Genomic DNA, 15,213 nt, shown 5'->3' with positions numbered 1-15,213 from the left:
ACATAATTAGTTCACACTTCTGTATAATCATTCATAGGCTTCAATGTAACTTGTTCATTCAAATAATACAAATTCGGTTTTCGTTCCTTGAAAATAAATTTAAACCAAATTCCGTTATTTGGTCTTTAATGAATCACTTCTTAAAGAAGTTTATTTAATTTATGAACAATTGTTTTAATTTAAATATAAAATCTATAAAATATCTAAAGTTGTTAATGGCAAATTATTGATATCGATAAAGACATTGAGAAATATCGGTAAGAAAACATCGATTGCATGTTCATCGAGTTCTGTTTTACATCACTAATCGGCAGCGGCTGCAATAAATTTCCGTAAAAACCGAAGTAATCTGGAATTAAAGGAAGCAAACAACCTGCATTCGAGGTAAATCGTTCGGCACCGGTGCCAGCACGTGAGATCGTATCGAGCGACGAGTGGAACAGTGCGTGTAGCGCCCCGGGGCAACCGAATAGATAACCTCCAAAGTCCGGAGACAGCAGGCAGATGCACCTGCTCCACCCTTTCCCCTCCCAAATGCAAGTGAAAATCGCCTTTAATAGTGAATAAAACCTGCCCAGCCATGTCGACGACGTCGGTGGTGCAGCAGTTCGTCAACGGGCTTAAGTCCCGCAACCGGAATGTACAGAACAAGGCCACCCAGGATCTGCTCTTCTATGTGAAGACCGAGCTGCGTGAGATGTCCCAGGAGGAGCTGGCGCAATTCTTCGACGAGTTCGACCACCACATCTTCACGATGGTGAATGCGACGGACATCAACGAGAAGAAGGGTGGTGCCCTGGCCATGAGTGAGTTCCTGGGTCGCCGGTAGTTTACTAGAGGATCTAACGTCATTCCTTTCAGAGTGCCTGATTAACTGCGAGGGCAGTCTAACTGCCAGAAAGGGAATTTCTCCATATCTCAACCGCCTGCGCGATCTTCTACTGATCAACGATGTGTCCGTCATGGAGATTGCCGCCCGCTCCCTGGTCAAATTGGCCAACATGCCCACCTCCAAGGGAGCCGACTCCTTTGACTTCGATATTAAGAAGGCTTTTGAGGTGCTCAGGGGGGAGAGACAAGAGGTGAATTACAAGAGAAATATAAAATTTTAATCTTGATTTTAAGGTTGAATAACTTTTTTTCACAATATTATGATTTAATCTTACGTTAATACGTAATATATTAGTATTAATATATTGGAAGCAAAATGTTAAATGTGTTTTTTTTTCAGTACCGCCGACATGCAGCCGTGTTTATCCTCCGTGAGCTGGCGATCGCCTTGCCGACATACTTCTACCAGCACATCCTGACCTTCTTTGAGGTTATCTTCAACGCCATCTTCGATCCCAAACCTGCTATACGAGAGTCTGCTGGCGAGGCTTTGAGGGCGGCTTTAATTGTCACAGCGCAGCGAGAGAGCACCAAACAGTCTAGTGAACCACAGTGGTACAGAATCTGCTATGACGAGGCCAATGCGAGCTTCAGTGCAGACTTGGCCACTAGCAAGGATCAGAAGGGCATGACCCGAGACGATCGCATTCACGGCGGCCTCATCGTCTTCAACGAGCTCTTCCGCTGTGCCAATGCCACATGGGAGCGGCGATACACGTCGCTTAAGACGCTGTTCCCCAAGACCCACCACAACAAGTTCCTGGAGGCCAGCAGTTCGTCGGGTATGGGCTCCCAGCTGAACACTTTAGTGCCGCGGCTAAAGGTGCCCTTCATTGAGAAGCTCGGCAGCACCCAAACGCATTTGGGCGAGGGAGAGCATCACAAAGGAGTGGCCAAGTTCGCGAGCGTGAGTCTTACGATCAAATATACCTCCACACACAAATGTATTTGTTATTTTCATGTATTTACCTATTGGTTTACGTAGTACTTTACATGTATCTAAAAACCAACAGATGCCTGACGGGCAGAAATCAGCTGACCTAATTATAGTTTACAAAATTGTGTAAAATGTCGAGGTATTCATATCTAGCAGCAGCGTGTGATACTTTAGCAGCAATAATTGTAGCACGGCAAATAACTTAGATAACTTTGTTTATATAAAGTTGTATTTTTTTATTATTTTAATTTGAATATCATATTTTAAATTTAAAATACAATCAAAACACACAGATAACTAATAATATCGACATCCAACAGCATAACGTACTGGAGTCTGCCTATGCCCAAGAGATCCTCCAGGACCACTACACTACCATTTGCGACAATGTTTTGGAGCAGCGAACTTCGAAGTCTCCGTATGTACAGCAGGCACTCCTTCAAATACTGCCCCGCTTGGCTGCTTTTAACCGCGCGGTCTTTGTGGAAAAATACCTACAGACATGCGTGTCGCATTTGATGCAGATCCTGCGGGGCAAGGAGAAGGATCGCACGGTGGCCTACATTACCATTGGTTACATGGCTGTGGCAGTGCAGAGTGCGATTGAAATTCATCTATCCAGTATAATGACCAGCGTGAAGGTCGCTTTGCCAGCAAAGGATTTGACCAGCAAACGAAAGGTACCAGTGGATCCTGCGGTCTTTGCCTGCATTACGCTCCTTGCGCATGCCGTTAAGTCGGAGATAGCCGGCGATGTTAAGGATATCCTTGAGCAGATGTTCTACACGGGTCTCTCGCCAGCTCTTACTGTTTGCCTAAGGGAACTCTCCGAGAATGTGCCGCAGCTAAAGTCGGCCATTACAGAAGGGTTGATCGGAATCCTATCCCAGGTGCTGATGAACAAGGCGACTGTAGTACCATACACTGCTTTGCCATCGATCGCCATCGATGGTTCGCTGATGCAGAATGCTGATGGAGCCACCACAGTGCTGGCACTAAAAACACTGGGTACCTTCAACTTTGAGGAGCAAAACATGCTGGACTTCGTGCAACGGTAAGAATTAATTTAGTTATATTTTAGTCACATTACAAGGTCTGAATTCTTTTTCAGGTGTGCCGACTTCTTCATTGTACACGAGCAGCAGGAGATTCGCCTGGAAGCAGTGCAAACCTGCACACGACTCCTCAAACTGGCAGTGCAATCCTCTGAAAGTATGGAGAACTCCAAGACACTCAGCGACACCGTTTCGCACGTGATTGAGCGCCTGCTCATGGTGGCAATTACTGATATGGACTGCAATGTGCGAATACGAATTCTGCGTTCGCTGGACGAGACCTTTGATGCGAAGCTTGCTCAGCCAGAGTCCCTGAATTCACTATTTATTACGCTACATGACGAAATCTTTGAGATCCGCGAGCTGGCAATGGTTACCATTGGAAGATTATCGTCCATGAACCCGGCCTATGTGATGCCCAAATTAAGAACGACCATGATCGAGTTAATCACGGATCTGAAGTACTCGGGAATGAGTCGGAACAAGGAGCAGAGCGCCAAGATGCTTGACCATTTGGTGATAAGCACGCCCAGGCTAATATCCTCATATATGAATCCGATCCTTAAGGCCTTAGTGCCCAAGTTGCATGAGCCGGAATCGAATCCAGGAGTTATTTTAAATGTGCTGCGCACCATTGGTGATCTTGCAGAGGTAAATGGAGGCTCCGATGAAATGGAACTGTGGGCAGACGACCTTTTGTCCATTTTACTCGAAATGCTGGGCGACGCTGGCAGTCCGGATAAGCGAGGAGTGGCCCTGTGGACCTTGGGACAGTTAATCAGTGCAACGGGCAGGGTGGTTAGCCCATATCACAAGTACCCCGTGCTCATAGACATTCTGATTAATTTCCTTAAAACGGAACAACGTCGTTCCATACGAAGGGAAACGATCCGAGTGCTGGGCTTATTGGGAGCCATGGATCCCTACAAGCATAAGATGAACAAGGGCTTGATTGATAGCCAAAAGGATAATGTTTTAATAGCATACTCCGATGGCAAGGTAGATGAAAGTCAGGACATCTCCACCGCAGAGCTGCTGGTTAATATGGGTAACGCATTGGATGAGTACTATCCCGCTGTGGCCATAGCTGCCTTGATGAGGATCCTACGGGATCCCACGCTGAGTACGCGACACACCAGTGTGGTGCAGGCGGTGACGTTTATCTTCCAGAGTCTGGGCATCAAATGTGTGCCATATTTGGCCCAAGTGCTTCCAAATTTGCTGGACAACGTACGCACTGCGGATAACAATCTTAGGGAGTTCCTCTTCCAGCAGCTGGCCATTCTGGTGGCTTTTGTGAAGCTTCACATCATCAGCTACATGGGAGATATTTTCAAGCTGATCAAAGAGTTTTGGACCATTAACACACCTCTGCAAAACACTTTAATCAATTTGATTGAACAGATCGCCGTGGCCTTGGGATGCGAGTTTAGGGATTATTTGGCGGAGCTGATCCCACAAATTCTGCGAGTGTTGCAGCACGACAACTCCAAGGACAGAATGGTCACCAGAAGGCTGCTCCAAGCTCTTCAAAAGTTTGGCAGCACCTTGGGGTACTATCTGCCGCTGATTTTGCCTCCAATCGTGAAACTCTTCGATTCGCCGTATGTACCTCAGCAGGTTTCAATGGTAGCCCTGGAAACGATCAACAATCTAGCCTGTCAGCTCGACTTCACCGACTTCTCCTCGCGCATCATACATCCGCTGGTTCGAGTGCTCGATGCTGAACCAGAGCTTCGGGGCCAGGCCATGATAACCCTCCGCTCTCTGGTGAAGCAACTCGGCAAGAAGTACCTCGTGTTCGTGCCAATGGTCCAGCGCACCCTCAACAAGCATCGCATTGCGGATCCCGAATACGAGAAGCTACTGAGTCTGATTCAGACCAACAGCACAACGGCGGATTCCTGTGGGGCCGGAGAGTCAGGTCTGCGCACGGCCAAGTCCAAAAACAACGAGCCATTCGTGACTGACCGGAATAGCAATAACAAAAATCTGCAGGTTCGTTGTTAATAGTTTATCGTTTCGTTCCATCTCTAAAACTGTTAATTTCCCTGAAGGTTACCACAAACGAACTACGAACGGCGTGGCAGGTGACGCGCCGGGTGTCCAAAGACGACTGGGTGGAGTGGCTAAAGCGGTTGTCCATTGGCCTGTTAAAGGAATCGCCCTCGCACGCACTTAGAGCCTGTCGTTCGTTGGCCCAAGAGTACGATACGCTGTTGCGAGATCTTTTTAACGCCGCATTTATCTCCTGTTGGACGGAACTTTCGCCGGATCTGAAAAACGAGCTAACTCAGTCGCTGATTCAAGCCCTGCAAGTCACCGACATGCCGGAGATCACTCAGACAATTCTCAACCTTGCTGAGTTCATGGAGCATTGCGACCGCGATCCAATACCAATAGAAACAAAGCTATTGGGTACCCGAGCGATGGCTTGCAGAGCCTATGCCAAAGCATTGCGTTACAAGGAGGAGGAGTTTCTCCTCCAGGAGGATTCCCAAGTTTTCGAGTCCCTGATTCTAATCAACAACAAGCTGCAGCAAAGAGAAGCAGCGGAAGGTCTGCTTACAACCTATAAGAATGCAGCCAAGGAGCTAAATGTTCAAGGAAGATGGTATGAAAAACTTCACAATTGGGATCAGGCGCTGGAACATTATAAAGGGAATCTAAAGAAGGATTCCTTGGACTTGGAGGCCCGCCTCGGTCACATGCGCTGCTTGGAGGCCCTCGGAGATTGGTCGGAGCTGAGTACCGTGACCAAGAACGAGTGGGAAACCTTCGGAACGGAGGCCAAATCTAGAGCAGGACCTTTGGCAGCGGTAGCTGCCTGGGGTCTCCAGGATTGGGAAGCGATGCGGGAGTACGTGAGGTGTATACCAGAGGACACCCAAGATGGAAGCTACTATCGAGCTGTGCTCGCGGTGCATCATGACGACTTTGAGACCGCACAGCGCCTTATTGACGAAACGAGGGACCTCCTAGACACGGAGCTTACATCAATGGCGGGCGAGTCCTATGAAAGAGCCTACGGAGCCATGGTATGCGTACAAATGCTGGCGGAGCTGGAGGAGGTCATCCAATACAAGCTGATCCCAGAGAGGCGAGAGCCCTTAAAGACCATGTGGTGGAAGCGTCTTCAAGGAGGGCAGCGACTGGTAGAGGACTGGCGCAGGATCATCCAGGTGCACTCGCTGGTGGTCAAACCGCACGACGACATACACACCTGGCTGAAGTACGCCAGTTTGTGCAGAAAAAGCGGTTCTCTGCACCTGTCCCATAAAACTCTGGTGATGCTACTTGGCACCGATCCCAAGCTTAATCCGAACCAGCCACTGCCGTGCAATCAGCCCCAGGTGACTTATGCGTACACCAAGTACATGGCTGCCAATAATCAGCTGCAAGATGCCTACGATCAGTTGAGGCACTTCGTAGAAACCTACAGTCAGGAGCTGAGCTGCTTACCTCCGGAAGCACTAAAGCAGCAGGATCAGCGACTTATGGCCCGCTGCTGTCTGCGCTTGGCCACCTGGCAGAACAAGCTGCAGGACAGCACCGGACCGGAGGCCATTCCAGGCGCCCTCGAGTTCTTCGAAAAGGCCACTAGCTACGATCCCAACTGGTACAAGGCCTGGCACCTGTTGGCATACATGAACTTTAAGGTGGTGCAGGCCCAAAAATCGGCGCTGGACAAACAACAGCCTCCCGGAGCCAGTATGGGTATGACAATGAACTTGGGCCTCGACAGTGATCTAATGATCATACAGCGATTCGCCGTTCCGGCCGTTCAGGGATTCTTCCGTTCAATCAGCCTTATAAAGGGCAATTCACTGCAGGACACGCTACGTCTCTTAACCCTTTGGTTTGACTATGGCAACCATGCGGAGGTGTACGAGGCACTGCTCTCTGGAATGAAGCTGATCGAGATCAACACCTGGCTTCAGGTTATCCCGCAGCTTATTGCCCGCATCGATACCCACCGTCAGTTGGTGGGTCAACTGATCCACCAGCTGCTTATGGACATAGGAAAGAATCACCCGCAGGCTCTGGTCTATCCTCTAACAGTCGCTTCCAAGTCGGCGTCATTGGCGCGCAGGAATGCCGCATTTAAGATCCTCGACTCGATGAGAAAACACTCGCCCACATTGGTTGAGCAGGCGGTCATGTGCAGCGAGGAGCTCATCCGTGTGGCGATTCTGTGGCACGAACAGTGGCACGAGGGCTTGGAGGAGGCGTCGCGACTCTACTTTGGAGATCGCAACGTAAAGGGCATGTTTGAGATTTTGGAACCACTGCACGCTATGCTGGAGAGGGGACCGCAGACGCTCAAGGAGACATCCTTCTCGCAGGCGTACGGACGCGAGCTGACGGAAGCCTACGAGTGGTCGCAGCGATACAAGACATCGGCGGTGGTGATGGATTTAGATCGAGCCTGGGACATCTACTACCACGTCTTCCAAAAGATCTCGCGCCAGCTGCCACAGCTTACTTCGCTGGAACTGCCGTATGTATCGCCAAAACTGATGACCTGCAAAGATCTCGAGCTGGCCGTACCCGGGTCCTACAATCCTGGCCAGGAGCTCATCCGGATTAGTATCATTAAAACAAACCTGCAGGTAAAGATTCCATTTTCTTTAAAATTTCTTTTTTTCAAGTTTCTATCCTTAAATTTCAGGTGATAACATCCAAGCAGCGCCCACGAAAACTGTGCATTCGTGGCTCCAATGGCAAGGACTATATGTACCTTCTAAAGGGACACGAGGATCTTCGTCAGGACGAACGCGTGATGCAGCTATTTTCCTTGGTGAATACATTGCTATTGGATGACCCCGACACGTTCCGACGTAACCTGGCTATCCAGCGGTATGCGGTTATCCCGCTCAGTACCAACTCGGGCCTTATCGGTTGGGTGCCACATTGTGACACCCTGCATACGCTTATCCGCGACTACCGCGACAAGAAGAAGGTGCCACTAAATCAGGAGCATCGCACAATGCTCAACTTTGCGCCAGACTATGATCACCTCACGCTGATGCAGAAGGTTGAAGTGTTCGAGCATGCGTTGGGTCAGACGCAAGGCGACGACTTGGCCAAGTTGCTGTGGCTCAAGTCTCCGTCCTCCGAATTATGGTTTGAGCGGAGAAACAACTACACCCGCTCACTGGCAGTCATGTCAATGGTGGGATACATCCTGGGTCTGGGCGATCGGCATCCATCGAATCTTATGCTGGATCGAATGAGCGGCAAGATACTGCACATAGACTTCGGCGACTGCTTTGAGGTGGCCATGACGCGCGAAAAGTTTCCCGAGAAGATACCCTTCCGTCTCACCCGGATGCTAATCAAGGCGATGGAGGTCACTGGCATCGAGGGCACCTACCGGCGCACTTGCGAAAGCGTGATGCTGGTGCTCCGCCGCAACAAGGACTCCCTGATGGCGGTTCTGGAGGCCTTTGTCTATGATCCGCTGCTCAACTGGAGACTGTTGGATGTGGACAAGAAGGGTAACGATGCGGTGGCTGGTGCGGGGGCTCCAGGTGGAAGGGGCGGTTCCGGAATGCAGGACAGCCTCAGCAACTCCGTGGAGGACTCCCTGCCCATGGCCAAGTCGAAGCCCTACGATCCCACGATGCAGCAAGGCGGCCTGCACAACAACGTGGCCGACGAGACGAACAGCAAAGCCAGCCAGGTAATCAAGCGGGTCAAGTGCAAGCTAACAGGCACCGACTTCCAGACGCAAAAGAGCGTAAACGAGCAGCAGCAGGTGGATCTGCTCATCCTGCAGGCTACCAACAACGAGAACCTCTGCCAGTGCTACATTGGTTGGTGTCCGTTTTGGTAGGTCCAAGGATCTGGCAGAGATCCCGTGCGACAACCGGCAATTGACTGAGCGAGATTACGAACTTACGATTACTACTACTAACTGAATTGGGTGCAACCATCTCTGGAGAGGATTCCGAGGTGACTGCAACTAGGCATTAAGTATACAATATTTTTATAATTTATGTTAGAGATACGCTTAATTATCTATTATTTGTAAATCAGATTGGAAAATAGATTCCAACTTTGTATAAACCATTAAAAACCGTGAAACAATCAACGTTGCGAAACTTCTCTTACTTTGATTTATTGATTTACCATCTGGACCACCTCAAATCAAATTAAACCATCGGCTTTTTTCAATTATTTTTTATTTGGAAATCCAATTGCAAATAAATTCAATTTTTTAAATCACCAAAGACCCGCACAACGTTAAGGGCAAACGAACAATTCGATATTTCGTCGTTCTTTCGCAACCAATTAGAAAAACAACGAAACATTTGCAAAAATTTTCAATATTTTTCAAACATCTAAATTATTAGGACTCCTATCGGGAGCGGAGATAAATGATAACTGATACTTGTAGGCCACTCAAAAATCGGGGGCGCCACAAATAAACTAAATCCTGCACAAAGAATATTTATATTTATATGTAGAAGATAGGTAGACACTAAAACTGCACATTAAACTAGTCCTAAGTATAGCATGAAGGTTGAAGGGACAACCGGGTGCAACCGCATGGGAACAAGGCTTAGCTGTTGTTCCGCTTGCCTCGCTGCTCCTTGCGCCAGGCGTCGATGCGCTGCTTCAGCTCAATGTTGGGCACCAGCATGTCCTCGGTGAGGGGCTGTCGGTTGAACGGGTCGGTGCAGCTGTTGAGCAGGTGGCGGGTGATAATCGCCCGGTCCATCACCGTGCCGGAGGGAAGCACCACTGGGTCCGACATGAGGGTGTCCATCAGCGGATCCTTGAACTCATCGGGTGCGTCGGCGCATTCATCTTCAGTCTGTTGGTTGGTAACTGCAAAGGAAACATTTGAGTTGTATTATGTTTCCATTCGTTGTTTCTTCACCTCCTACCATAGATTTCGTGGGCTCTCTGTGTGAGCGCCTTGAATCGCTCTACCTCAACCGCCGATCGGAGGGCCAGTCGCTTAATCCTCGATGCTGCCTCATTGCAGATTTGAACGTCGAAGGAGCGCTCGTCGGCAGCCAGGGCCTCAGCGAATCTATCACAGTCCAGGTGGAGATAAATGTCGAAGATCTGGGCCAGCAGACTGCGTGGCTCCCAGCCGTATTTGGCCGGGTTCTTGACCTTCAGGTCGTTGCACTTGGGCCCGGCCAGCTGTTTAAGATTGAAATTCAACATGGAGCTAAGCCGATCTACGAGCTCGGCGCGCATGAACGGCTCCTTAATGTCGCTCTGAAATTGATAATAGGATTACATCTATGTAGCCTTGGCATTCTCTATCTCCACTCACGGTCAGATAGTGAAACAGATCGACTGTCTCCCGAGCCAAGGTCAAGTAGGAGCGGCACTGGCGTTCGTCCGTCGCCAGCTGAGTAAGTCGACTCTGTTGCTGCTCCGCGCTCATCTTGCTCAGATTAGCCTTATCCGATAGCAGCTGCTGGGTCTGGTGGATGCGCTTCAGGTTCTCCAAGCACTCGTCCAGCAAAAAGGTGGTGTCGTTCATCAGCATATTGACAAACTTTACGAACTGATTTCCCACCCGGGATTCACAAATGACGGCCTGCCGATGGATGGGATTCTCCCACATGGATTTGAACAGATGGCTAATATGGTATCTGCATAGAGATAATATTTCATTAATTACATTAGAGTGTAAATCGATCATTAGGCTACTTGAAAGAGTGCTTTGCATTTATCTGTTATCTACTTCACTAAAAATTATCTTTATCTAAGCCCAAAATAACTTTCAGAATTTTGCAGTTAGGTCACCAAAATGAGAACGTCGGTATGACTCATTCCAATTATGAAGGTACCTCGGTTGGGTTCATTGGCTTGCTCACCTTATGGTAAACTTATCGTAAAACTCAGTGCTTTGGCCCGTTGTCTCTACGTCCACATAGAACCTCATCAGGGCGCTGACCAGGGCGTTCTGGGCCAACTCATGGTTCCACATCTGTGAGGGGTACACATACAAAGCGTTAGAAGTGGCATTAGGCGATTGTAACTGGAACCTACCGCCGTGTTAACCGAGTTGGCTGGCTTCAAGGAGAACACAAACATCACCTCAACCAGCTTGGCAGTCACGTATGGATTTTTGATGAGGTGCGAGGCGCAGACGCAGGTCAACAGCCAGGTGATGATCGAGTGGTCGATGCCTTGACGGATGTCTACGTTGGCATGCTGCATGGTGAACAGAATGAACTCGGCGATGTCGTCGATGTACCACTCGGGCAGTGCGGAAAATGCATCCGTTGGTATGAGCTGCTGCACGGGCAGCTTGGAGATGAAGGGTCCCTCGATCGGGCGGCCCTCGAACTGGTACAGCATGAACTCGCAGACAGTGGAGTAGAATTCCGTGCAGCGCTGGAGCAGGGCCGGATCCAAAAGAGTGATCTCGCAGCAGGTTTTTGATCTGAAATGTGGAAGGGATTCTAAATAATGTCCAAAGCAGCGCCATACTTAGGTAACTTGTGTGAGTCAAATACCCCTAAATAATTAAAAATATGCAATGTTTTAAAATATCCTACCGATTTAGCTTTCGCAGCTGCTTTTCCCAGCGTTCCTTGAACTGATTATTACGGTTGGCGTAGCGGGAGTTGACCCAATGTGGCTTGGTACGGTCCAGTTCGTCGATGAGTTTTTGCAGCTCTTTAATGGCGCGCACCTTCTGACGGTAGCGCTGGATGGCAGGCAGGTAGCCCAGATGATGGGCCTGTAGGGTGAGGAACCAACACTGCGTCTGGAAGTTAGTGTTCTCCACGGGCTGGCTGAAATCACGGGCCAGGAAGTTGCGGTACTCCTCTTCGCTGTACCTAATCTTCGTGTCCTGTTCGATGTTAACGAGGGAGTTCTTGTAGTAATGGAAGTTTGGCTCAATGCGGTCCAACTTTATCTTCCCAGACAGCTGCTGCAGCACGCTCATCAGGTTGATCACAAAGCCGTCCCTGGCCAGCAGCTTTTCGTCGCTGGCGAACTGCACACGACGGTCGTTGTGGCGAAGGATATTGGCGATGTATTCCAGCGTCTTGGGACGACTGCTAGCATTGACGCACAGCGAGTGGAACACTACGTGCATGTGAGTGCGCATAGAGTGCAGCTCCTAAATGGTAACACGAATCCAGTCAGTACATTTACGAAATCAAACTAGTACATTGGTTACTCACCCATCGCAATCGAGAGCTGGCAGCATCTTCGAGCTTGTTCTTCGTGGTGAACTCTGCAAACTTTACGTTCTCCTCAGCGAAAAGCGACACGGAGAGGAAGGGTCCCAGGAAGCTGCATTTAACTATTTCCCGTCCGGAGATCTTTGTGCAGATGGGTGGCAGGAAGTTGGGCTGCCTGGACACGAGATCTGCGATGGGTCGCACATTGCCCACCTTGATGACCACCAGTTTGGCCAGCCATTCGATTTGCTGCACACTGATCTTGGAAGTGCAGATATTGCGCTGCATTCCGGCGAAGAGGCCACGAAGTACCTGACTGAAAATGGTGTCGAATGCATCGCGGTCCTGGTGCGTGTGGGCTATCAAGTCGATGAGGAAAGACTCGCTCACCTTGTCCGTGTACATCAGCTCCAGCAGAGCTGACTGATCCATGTGGCCGTTAAGGTTCTGGTAGATGCGATCGGTGAGCACCAGGACGGTCATTCGCATCACCTGTTCGAAGGCCAGCTGCAGAGCAGGCTGGGTGAGGGGCGTCTTTCGGGCGCACTCTGCCTGATAGTTCTGGTAGCACCGTATCAAATAAAGCAGTACGTGGTGCTTGGTGGTGGTCACGATACTAAGCACCGGTGGAGCCACGCAAGTACCGGCTGCCTCAGCAGTAGCCGCTTCAACTGGTCCAGATGCGCCAGCAGCCGCAGTTTCCTCGGTGGCTGTTGCTCCTCCGGTGGCGACGGCGTTGGCAAGGATTTCCTGTACTTCCGTATCATCTGATTTTATTTTCTTGGCAGAGGAGAACTCTTTATCGTCCACTTTAACGGAAACGCCCTCGCCTTCGTTCAGCTCATCGTTGTAGATCTTTAAGGCAGCCTCCATAAGCACATTGGACACAATGCACTCAAAATCAAATCTTCGGTGGGGCTGCTGCTCCAGGAAGCTGGCACTCTGGGCACAAATGATGGACCCGCTACCGTACTCATTCCACGTGGCATTCAGCAGGCGGGAGAGCAGCTGTTCGTTCTGCTCATCTGGACTTTTGTTTGGACTGCCAACTGTTTCAATGGACAGCTCCGCTGCTCCAGCGGATATCTTGCAACTCTGCAGCACACTCCTCTTGGTGGCCTCGGTGGTTGGCAGGCTGAGCGCTGGCGTCATATCCACATCTTGCACTGGTGTCGAGGCCACCGACTTCATCTCCACATCCATGTCCGGTTTGCCGCTCAGTTCCGACCAGGCGGGCGCCTTGGTGGGCAGTGACACCTCCTTGTCGCTGGGCGTGGCTCCGCGTACCAGTCGAGACTCGCCAGAGACATTGGTCGGCTTCCGGGGCTCCTTCTCCGGACTGGGAGTCAGGGGCGCCAGGACATTTTGGATGCCACTTCGGGCGGCCAAGGTCCGAAGACGACGGGCGCGCATCTGGAAGATTTCAAGAGGTTAGTTTAATAAATTCAGTTGTTAACATTCAATTGGTACATCATAGCTCAATATTCATTATCCTTTTATGAAAGGGTTTACTGTTTTAGTTTTTGCAACTATAGATATGTAATTCGAATTTATTGCATTTAAAGGATTGATTATGGAGGTAGACTAATACTTCCATTCGAAATAGCAGTGTGACAATATCATTTTTATGCATTTTTTCTTGCTTCCTTAAGATACTTGCCTCTTCGGCGGTTAATTCGGTGACCACAACAGCCTCCGCCGGCTGTGGTGGCTGCTCCTCGGGGTTGGGCTCCACGTGCTGTTGCTGACTGGGCACCTCGCCCTGCGCCCTCTGGGGCTGCAGATCCGGCTCCTGTTCGTGGTCCTGCTCTTGCTCCTGATCATCATCCTCCTCCTCCTCCATGGGCTTTTGTGGCGGCTCTTCTTCCGGCATTTCTCTGATCTGCTGGGAAACAATGCGCAGTTGTGCTACCAAATCTGTTTTCGGCTCTCTCTGTTTTTGTTTGTTTGTTGCGTAGTTTTTCCGCCGCTTCTTCTCCTGCGAAAATAAGAGGCGATGATGTGGGTTAATGAACCAAACAAAAGCACGCGCAGTCAAATCAAATAAAATAACAAAAAGTAAGAAAATTAAAACAAAGTCCAGCGGTCAACGTCAAGTTCACGAGGAGACAATGCCGCCCCAACCAATCGCCAAAACCAGATGGATGGGCCGTTTGTCTTTGTGTTCAACTACGCACTAGACAGATGGTGTGCAGCATACCTGGGGGCCAGGACAACTGACCTGCCGCACGCAGTCAGCATGCAAATCAAAATCGGGCGCAGATCGGCCGAGGTTGACAAAAAATGCACGGCTGCAACTATTTTTAGAAGGGGATTTCTCGAGCACTGGGCGCACTGCACCCAAAACAAGTGCAGTAAACAATATCATAACATATGCGGAATCGGATGGCGAAACCTTATATAATGGTTAGGGATAGCCGATCAGATCGGCGCGGGATATGGCCACCATATGCAGCCGCTCATCTGCGCATTTGAGGAAGCGGATAAGGTACACCAAATCGTGGGATATATAATCGGCCATCGGGCCGATGTGAGGGTGTGTGAAATGCGGATAATCGGGGGTTGCGGAGCCATATATTCGCACTTACCTGACTCTGCGGACCGACTTTCACCTGCTGCGAAACGAGTTGCTTGTGCTCCGGTCCGCAACTATTGCATTTTACGGAATTCTGTCTGGTTTAGCAATTCAACCGATCAATTCCACGTCTGGTGACCACGCAAAAAATTTCTCTTTTGTTTCGCGAGCTTCGAGGGGATTGGTTATCGGCCCTCGGCTGGCTATATCTGTTGGGATCGCCCGATTGCGATCCGGATATCGACACTGCTGCTTCTCTGGCCAGGCGATGTCCACTGCAAATCTCACAGCCTACCGAACAGAGCTCCAATCGAATTACTTTTAATTTTTTGGTTTCGCGTCCGTCGTCGAACTGAGTTTCAGTTTGGTCTGCTGGCCGACGGTCACACTGGCCGCAGCGTGGTCACACCTAGAGACGGAATGCTCGGCGATAGTTGCATTAACCCTTGGCAGGGCTCTCACATTTTTTCAAAAATTTCATTATCGAATTCAAACACGTTGCGAAACGTTTTTAAAAACAGAAAGTTGCTGTGGATTTTTGGAATTGCACTTTTGATTCTCACTTAAATGGGTATGGAGTTGCTA

The 15,213-nt window shown here is 49.6% G+C and overlaps 2 protein-coding genes across 2 annotated transcripts; one reads left to right on the top strand and one right to left on the bottom strand.

Annotated features, from left to right (window-relative positions):
* The first annotated feature begins 249 nt into the window (after positions 1-249).
* Positions 250-8,980, top strand: LOC6541133 (serine/threonine-protein kinase Tor). Its single transcript, XM_001969656.3, has 7 exons — positions 250-806; positions 862-1,082; positions 1,232-1,798; positions 2,149-2,882; positions 2,940-4,881; positions 4,941-7,496; positions 7,556-8,980. Exons 1-7 carry the CDS (start codon positions 581-583, stop codon positions 8,720-8,722), a joined length of 7,413 nt encoding a protein of 2,470 aa, XP_001969692.1. The 5' UTR covers positions 250-580; the 3' UTR covers positions 8,723-8,980.
* Positions 8,981-9,199: 219 nt separating this feature from the next.
* Positions 9,200-15,039, bottom strand: LOC6543153 (ubiquitin conjugation factor E4 B). The gene is made up of 9 exons (XM_001969655.3): positions 14,642-15,039; positions 13,714-14,031; positions 12,054-13,466; positions 11,418-11,989; positions 10,906-11,302; positions 10,731-10,843; positions 10,181-10,505; positions 9,780-10,122; positions 9,200-9,720 (listed from the first exon to the last, which is right to left on the bottom strand). Exons 2-9 carry the CDS (start codon positions 13,924-13,926, stop codon positions 9,452-9,454), a joined length of 3,645 nt encoding a protein of 1,214 aa, XP_001969691.1. The 5' UTR covers positions 13,927-14,031; positions 14,642-15,039; the 3' UTR covers positions 9,200-9,451.
* Positions 15,040-15,213: the final 174 nt, after the last annotated feature.

Source organism: Drosophila erecta, unplaced genomic scaffold (assembly GCF_003286155.1).
Source record: "Drosophila erecta strain 14021-0224.00,06,07 unplaced genomic scaffold, DereRS2 tig00000055-arrow-pilon, whole genome shotgun sequence".
Taxonomy (NCBI): Eukaryota; Metazoa; Arthropoda; class Insecta; order Diptera; family Drosophilidae; genus Drosophila; species Drosophila erecta.
The sequence above is the reverse complement of the archived record's forward strand: the minus strand, read 5'-3'. Positions and strand labels throughout refer to the sequence as shown.

What these genes read in the sequence shown, in the direction of transcription:
- LOC6543153 (XM_001969655.3), bottom strand. Translation starts at nt 13,926, where the DNA reads ATGCCGGAAGAAGAGCCGCCACAAAAGCCCATGGAGGAGGAGGAGGAT. An exon ending in CCAGCTCTCGATTGCGATGG is followed by an intron (nt 11,990 to 12,053) that starts GTGAGTAACCAA and finishes GTTACCATTTAG; the next exon opens with GAGCTGCACTCTATGCGCAC. An exon ending in CAGCTGCGAAAGCTAAATCG is followed by an intron (nt 11,303 to 11,417) that starts GTAGGATATTTT and finishes TCCACATTTCAG; the next exon opens with ATCAAAAACCTGCTGCGAGA.
- LOC6541133 (XM_001969656.3), top strand. Translation starts at nt 581, where the DNA reads ATGTCGACGACGTCGGTGGTGCAGCAGTTCGTCAACGGGCTTAAGTCC. An exon ending in TCAGGGGGGAGAGACAAGAG is followed by an intron (nt 1,083 to 1,231) that starts GTGAATTACAAG and finishes TTTTTTTTTCAG; the next exon opens with TACCGCCGACATGCAGCCGT. An exon ending in TCATTAAAACAAACCTGCAG is followed by an intron (nt 7,497 to 7,555) that starts GTAAAGATTCCA and finishes CTTAAATTTCAG; the next exon opens with GTGATAACATCCAAGCAGCG.